The sequence below is a fragment of the Solanum lycopersicum genome, chromosome 1 (assembly GCF_036512215.1).
Source record: "Solanum lycopersicum chromosome 1, SLM_r2.1".
Classification (NCBI taxonomy): domain Eukaryota; kingdom Viridiplantae; phylum Streptophyta; class Magnoliopsida; order Solanales; family Solanaceae; genus Solanum; species Solanum lycopersicum.
This window is the reverse complement of record NC_090800.1, coordinates 81633657-81642215: the sequence shown is the minus strand read 5'-3', so window position 1 is coordinate 81642215 and position 8559 is coordinate 81633657. Positions and strand designations below refer to the sequence as shown.

At 24.9% G+C, this 8559-nt stretch overlaps 1 protein-coding gene across 2 annotated transcripts; it reads left to right on the top strand.

The window, feature by feature from the left end:
* Positions 1–272: 272 nt before the first annotated feature.
* PLIM2a (LIM domain-containing protein PLIM2a) lies at positions 273–2795 on the top strand. 2 transcript variants are annotated; one of them, XM_019214881.3, is made up of 5 exons: positions 273–645; positions 1501–1600; positions 1694–1719; positions 1829–1918; positions 2337–2795. In XM_019214881.3, the coding sequence occupies exons 1-5, from the start codon at positions 511–513 to the stop codon at positions 2652–2654; spliced, it is 669 nt and encodes a 222-aa protein (XP_019070426.2). In that variant the 5' UTR covers positions 273–510; the 3' UTR covers positions 2655–2795.
* Positions 2796–8559: the final 5764 nt, after the last annotated feature.

Here is an 8559-nt window from a genome sequence, read left to right as displayed (position 1 = left end):
TTAAAAAAAATAAATAAGAGTAAATACTTCTAAGATGATAAAAATTTAAATTAGTGATGGGAAAGAGTCAAATTAGAGCCTAATTTCACTCAAATCCAAGATAATTACATCCATCCTATTTGAGAGGCAAAGAAATAAAAATAAAAAATTTAAACTCCTATTATTTGGATCTCCCAATCACGTGTCATTAAATTATGGGGTTATAGTAATTATTTTGCACATGAAAAATAACTCAAAATTTGTGTATTATTACAAACTGAGATAGAGAGGGTGCCTTTTTTTGTTTCTTTAATCTCAATAACGAAACAGGTTAGAATATTAAAAAAAAAAAAAAAAAAAAAGGCAGAACATCTTTTTGTTGTACAAATTTCTTTTTTTATTCTGCCATATTTCTAACTCTGAATAGTTATTGAGATTGAAGATTTTCAGGCTTCTGTGAATATAATTATTTATTTATTTATTTTATATTTTTTAAAAAAATATAAAAAATATATATATACATATATAATAATGGCATTCACAGGAACATTGGATAAATGCTCAGCTTGTGATAAAACTGTTTATTTTGTTGATTTGTTGTCTGCTGATGGTGTTACTTATCATAAATCATGTTTCAAATGTAGCCACTGCAAAGGCACTCTTGTGGTATGTATCCCTATTTTCTTTACACATTTACAATTTAATTCTACGCGCATCCTAAAAAGTTTAAAAATTCAAAGAATGGTCAGTTGAATCAAACCCTAGCTATCTAACTCCACTCGTGTTTCTGTCCTACAAGCTATATAGAAAAGTAACAAGTAAAATATCTTTAATCAAAAAATTATATATTACATAAAAAAAAATATCGCACATCTGTCAAAAATTATTTTTTATGTATATATATTAAATTTTTAACATACATGGATGAAATTTCTGATTTCACTTGGCCTCACCCTCCCCTTCCACTGAACAATAATCTATCAACTATACCACAATATCGAATTTTATTTACTATCAATTGTATAAATTATTTATTAACATTTAGAGGAGATATTATAATTAGATCATTTTTATATATATTGAAGGCACATATTTTTAAATTCAAGTTATGTTATTCCCTCCGTTCAGAAATGTTTATCGTATTGTGCTTATCGAAAGTCAATTTAATTAATTTTTAAAGGTAAATTAGATCAAATTAATTCGATATTTTCAACAAAAAAATTAGATATTCTAAAACTATATGAAAAGTATTATAAATTACAATTTTTTTCATATTAATATGATGAAAAAAATCATCTTAAAATATTAGTCAAAGTTTTTATAGTTTGACTCTATAAATTGAAACCATGATAAACATTATCGGACGGAGAGTAACGTTTTGGCTTTATAAGAGATCAAGTTATTAAAGAAATTAAATTTTCAACCATCATTAAGTATCTATTATTTTTGTGTTTCTTATTTCTGTTATTACATTATTCATTATATATATTTGATAATTTGGAATTATTAATTTTTTGGCAGATGAGCAATTACTCTTCCATGGATGGAATCTTATACTGCAAGACTCATTTCGAACAACTATTTAAGGAATCTGGAAATTTTAGCAAGAATTTTCAGAATCGTAAGACACCATAATTTTTTTAAAATTAATTTTCGTTAACCCTCTTTCATCTTAATTTTTACTAATAATCTTAATTTATTAACGTTTCAGCAGCTAAGTCTGAGAGGCAAAATTCATTGGTATGTTCACAAATACACATTTCAAAAAATATATATTTTTCTTTTTAAAAAAAATTAAATTTGTATCTCAAATATTTTTAGCTAACAATTAATTATATATTTTGTGCAGACAAGAGCTCCAAGCAAACTTTCAGCTTTGTTCTCTGGAACCCAAGATAAATGTGCTGCTTGTGACAAAACTGTTTACCCACTTGAAAAGGTACAAATATTAAACCATTAATTAATTATTTTTTTAAAAAAAAATATATAATAAAAAGTTTTATTCATGATCAATTAATCTCAATTCATTCATAATTCAAAAATTTCCGAATCTATGCTAATTTTCAACTCCTCAAAGTATTTCATCGACCTAGCTTCAACCTATCAGTATTTTCTTCCTTTATTTGAACTAATTGAATATATATATATATATAGGCTATAACATGTTATTGTTATATTTCCTAATTAATTAGTTAGTTACTATATCCAATTTTCTATGAAATATTAGCGTATTATTATAAGTTAATTTATAACCTTATGTTCTCGTATATGTTATAAGTGTATAAAACATTATGTTTTCGTATATATTATAAGTGTATAAAACGTAAAGTCTGGTTATTTTAAAATCAAAATTATAGGTGACAATGGAAGGAGAATCATTCCACAAATCATGTTTCAAGTGTGCACATGGAGGTTGTGCACTTACTCATGCAACCTATGCATCCCTTGATGGAAACTTGTATTGCAAGCATCATTTTGCTCAACTCTTCATGGAAAAAGGAAATTACCAACATGTCCTCAAAGCTGCAAATAACAAAAAGAATAGTGCTGCTGTAACACCATTAAATGATGATGAAAATAATGCTGTTGAAAATTCATCAACAGAAGAGAATAGTAATGATGATAATAATACTAATAAAGAGCCTGAAAATGCAGAGGAATCACAAGAATCATAATATTTAAAAAAAAGAAAAAAAAAAAAAGTACCCTCTCTTCCCTAAGTATTATAATTACATTTAATTGATTGGATCAATTGATCCTTCTATCTATTTTGGTAGCTAAAATGTTTGTGTTTATAATATATTAAATTTTTCCTATTTGTTTATATATATATATAGTTATCCAGGGCAACCCCTCATTTGTAATTAATTATATTTTATTGTCTGGATACAATATTCCTTTGTTAATATAATATATAATATATATACATTTTGTGCAATGTTGTGTCAAGATGTATATTTCACATTAACAATATTGGATTTTAATTTTTTCAAGGAGCTACGTTCTTTACAACAAAAATAACTTTTAACAATAATAACTATTGATATTAATAAAGAGCGCTAAAATGTTTATGCGTATTAGTTAAGTATCATTAGAACCAATGTAGCTAAAGGAACATATATAAAAAATGTTAATTGACGTTAAAAATAAATATTTAGCGATAATTAAGATGATATTTTTTTGGTAGTGACTTAGCATCAAATTATAATTATAGCGTGTATATATATATATATATATATATATATATATATATAAGATGTAAAAGAAATAAATATACATATTTTAATAATAATGGATAAATAAAATTAGAACGAAGGATAATATAGTAATTTTAATAATAAATAAGAAAACACAAAATTTTATTCATAACTCACATTGGGTTGAATGCATTTCATGCCTTATATTCTTAGTTCTTCTAATAGGTATCAGAGAAACATTTTTTGAAAGTTTTTAACGAAAAGACGTTTTCTTAAAAGATAAAATATTTGTCTTTTATGATATTATAAAACTAATAAATAAAATAAATAAATATATTTTTAAAATAGTGGACAAATAAAATTAATCAGAAGGGGTAATATAGTAATATTAACAATAAATAATAAGACACAAACTTTTTACTCATAAAGCGTGTTTGTTGATAGCGTTTTATGTATTATATTCTCTACTCTTTTATTTAGGTATCTGAGAATTTTTTTTTTAAGTTTTCGACGACTTGACGTTTTTTAAAAGATAAAATATTTATATTTTCTTGATATATAAAAGATATGAATGAAATAAATAAATATATTTTTAAACTAGTGAACAAATAAAATTAAACAGAAGAGGTAATATAATAATTTCGACTATAAATAGAAGACATGGAATTTTTACTCATAAAGCGTGTTTGAGATAGCGTGTTATGCCTTATATTCTCAACTCTTCTATTAAAGTAGTTGAGAAAAGTTTTTTTAAAAAAAAAAATTCAAACAACTTGACGTTTTATAAAAGATAAAAATATTATGTTTTCTTGATATATAAAAGATATAAATGAAATGAATAAATATATTTTAATAATAATAGAGAAATAAAGTTATAATGAAGAGGTAATATAGTAATTTCAATAATACATAATAAACCACATAATATTGATCATAAATAGCATATGTTGATTGCATTTTATGCCTAAATTCTCTCATCTTCTATGTAGGTATCTCAGAAGCAATTTTTTAAATTTACAACGAAATGACACTTTTATAAAAGATAAAATATTTATCTTTTCTTGATATTATAAAAGTAATAAATGAAATAAATATAAATTCAAAATAGTGAACAAATAAAATTAAACTAAAGAATAATATGGTAATTTCGATAATAAATAAGAAGATACAAACTTTTTACTCATAAAGCGCGTTTGGTGATATCGTTTTATAACTTAAATTCCCTACTCTTCCATTTAGGTATCAGAGAAGCGTTTTTTAAAGTTTTCAACAACATGACGTTTTTTTAAAAGATACAATATTTATATTTTCTTGATATATAAAAGATATAAATGAAATAAATAAATATATGTTTAAACTAGTGGAATAATAAAATCAAACAAAAGGGATAATATAGTAATTTCGATAATAAATTAGAACACACAAAATTTTTACTCATATGTGGATGGCGTTTTATGCCTTATATCCTCTACTCTTCTATTTAGGTATCTGAGAAGCTTCTTTTTCAAGTTTCAACGGCATGACATTTTTAAAGAGAAACTTTCACATATAGCCACTTAAAAATAATTAATTACTCTCCATAGGTATAGTTTGATAATTACAATTTGTAGCTAAATGTTATATGGAGGAGAGAGGCGAGCGATACTGGGAGAGAGAGGAGAGAGGCGAGAGAGAGGGGGAAAAGAGTGGAAGAAAGGTGAATTGTATATGTATAATGGTTGGATAATTGTATATTATACATATGTAATTGTATATATGACAAGAGAGATTGGGAGAGGGAGGAGAGAGGCGAGAGAGACTGGGAGAGAGAGGAGAGTGGCGAGAAAGATCAAGAGACGTAGGAGAGAGTCGAGCGAGAGAGGGCAGAGAGTGGGAGAGAGGTGAACTGTATATGTATATAATTGTATATAACTGTATATTATACATATACATATGTATAAATGGCAAGCGAGATTGGGAGAGGGAGGAGAGAGGCGAGCGAGATTGAGAGAGGGAGGAGAGAGGCGAGTGAGAGAGGGCAGAGAGTGGAAGAGAGGTGAATTGTATATGTATAAAGGCTAAAAAAATTGTATATTATACATATTTATTTGTATATCTAGACGAATTATACATATACAAGCATGACTAATTATACAAACTCGAAGTCAGCCACGTAATTAATGTATAATGTTAGTCGCGAGTGGTAATTATAACAAACTATAGCTATGGTGAGTAATTAAATAGTATAAGTTTGCTTATCCGCATAATTTTTCCCTTTTTAAAAGATAAAATATTTATATTTTTTTAATAAATAAAAGATATTATGAAATAAATATATATTTTTAAACTAGTGGACAAATAAAATTAAAAAAATGGGTAATTTAGTAATTTTGACAATAAATTAGAAGACCAGAATTTTTACTCATAAAGAGTGGTAGATAGCGTTTTATATCTTATATTCTTAGCTCTTCTATTAAGGTTTCCGAGAAGATTTTTTTAAAAAAGTTTTCAACGACTGTCGTTTCATAAAAATTTAAAATGTTTATATTTTCTTGATAAATAAAAGATATAAATGCAGTAAATCAATATATTTTAATAAGGTAGAATAGTCAGATGAACCCTCGTACTTGTATCGAATTGTATTATGAACTCTTCTACTTAGCCTTTTGTCATCTGGACCCTCATACTCAACATAAAACAATATATTAAACCCCTTTGACCATTGATCATCTTTATGTGGCATTAATATAGATGAGTTGGCAAGAAGTGTAGTCACACGCCTGCAAAGGCTAGTGAACATGATATTTGAAATTTCAATTTTTACTTTTAAGTTATTAAAATTATTTTTTAAAAAATAAGTTCAAAAAGGAAAAAAACTTCATCTTTTTTCCCACACTACCTTTTTTCAGTCATTCCAACCCCAACCTATTTTTCTTTCTTATCCACACTCTATTGTTATTTTATCTTTATTTTTCTTTCACTTTTTTCTTCTTTCCTCCACCCATCCCTATTTTTTTCACTTCAATCATCACTTTCCCTCTTTTTTCCCTCTCATAATAAAATAAGTTCAGGAATAATAGGACTTTAGTATAATATAAGTGTGTCACTGAACAAAAAAAAACAACACTTACTGGGAAAATAGTAATATAGTCAATAACTCCAGTTATTTGCATTTTTGCACGAGTATATATTGTATCTGAGTTAATACAAATTAAATTTAGTTCAATAAAATAATTAGTTAGTAAATATATTGGTCAATTATATTCAAAAAGACGGAAAAAGTCTTTGTTAAGAATTTCAATGGAAGTGTTGTTAGCTATGAACAATAGTTGAAGAATATAGATAGTGTTTTCAAATTAATAAATCAACACAAATCGTTTGAAAATTATTGAAAATCATTATTTGATTATTTGATTTGTCAAAAACGGAGTAACTTAGGATGTTTAATATAAATGAAAATGTTTTCTTAAATAAATAAGTATTTTTGAATGGGTGTGTTGGAGGACGAAAAGAACACATGTTATAGAATTACACTTTAATTCATTATTTTTAAAAACATGTTTTTTAGTTATTCAAGAAAATTAAATAATCAAACATAAAAAGATTTATAAACATATAAATGGAAATTATTTCCCTCCGTACCAAACAAAACCTAGGGCATTCAAAAAATTTCGTCGACAATAAACGCCACTGACACTCATTCCTAAGTATTATTTACTTGTCATAATTACTATAAACATTTAATTGAAAATAATAGTTGTCATTCTAATTTGGAAAATTAAGGGAGAATTAATCTTCTTTTTTTCAATTTGTACTCTTTCTTTAACAATTATAGAGAGATCATAAATGTGGTGAAGAAAAATAAAATAAGGAATAATGAGACCAATCAATTTTTTTAATAATGATTAATATTCATAAAAAAATAGTATTAATATAAAACTTAAATTTATTTTATATTAATAAGAGGTTAAATTTCAAGAGATTCGCATAATTTACAAGCATTTCCAAATTCCAATCAATCAAAAGGCCAATTATTAATTAATTAATTGTAAAAATTCAATAAAAAAACAAATTTCTCAATAAAATCTTAATTCAAAAACAAAAGTAATGGAGAAGTTGAGTTCTCGTGAAAATTATAACATTTTGCAACTTCCAAGCATCATTTGGATCATCAATATCATCACAAGTAAACGATTTTTTGTGAACATCACGAAAATTTGTCTAACTCCTCCAAATCTGCCATGAATGAATCAACCAGAATTGTCATTATACGATTTATACTATGTAACTTAAACAATATCGATTAACAATCTGCTCTAATAATCACTCAAAATAAAACGCTATATATATTAATAATAGTAAATAATATGAGATTTTAATTTTTTTATAGATAGGTATTGTTACTCCAACTATGCCCCATGGAAATTTACCAAAAGAAAAGGACTAGCAATATTAAAAAGTTAATCTACAATAAATAAACGTTGGTATAAACCAAATTCACAACATATAAATATAGTTAGTAAACAGGCATAGTTTCCGCTCATCTACCGCCTATCATTTTTAATAGTTCAAAATATTTTAGATACTTTTTAATATAATTATAAATAATATAATTTAGAGTTTTTATTTTTGTTATTATTTTTAGTGTAGTACTTTTATGGACACAATGCATTAGTTTTCGCTTGTAATGTTATATTTATAATCATAAAAATTTGATAAAAAGTTAGTCATGTATTTACAATTTATTACCTTGGATGTTATAATAAAAATATAATTTACTATATCGAAGATTTGTGTAGTTTAACTCAAAAATTTTATACTTCTATTAGAAAGTATGTAGTTTTGTTAAATATAAAGATGTGGCTCAAAAGTTTTAGGATCTAAATTTCATTTGAGGGAACTATATAAATAGGACTAAAATTTAAAATAATTATAAGTTTATAATAAAAAGTCAAAGTAATTCTTGAAATACCATTTCCTCATAAATAATCACTACTTATACTCCATTCATTAAGGTTGATTATTTTCGTTGAACTAAATCAGTATCATATATTATATTGATATTATTAAGACGGATGTTTTCGTTTAACTAATATAAATTAGTATATATATACTTTGGTATTATTAAGAATTTTTGTTCAGAGATTACTTACTAGTCAATGATACTATAAGAATCTATGTATATTTTTATGATATCATAAAGATTATAAGAATATATATATATATATTTTTTTTGTGATATCATAAAGATTTCCTATTCAGAAATTACTCATTAATCAATAATATTATAAAATATATTTTTAATTTTTATTTTCGTTTAATGAAGTTTTTTAGCAATACACAAGTTCTATTCGGCTCCATCTTTGATCTCGAACTCCTCTTTTCAATATGATAACAATAAAAA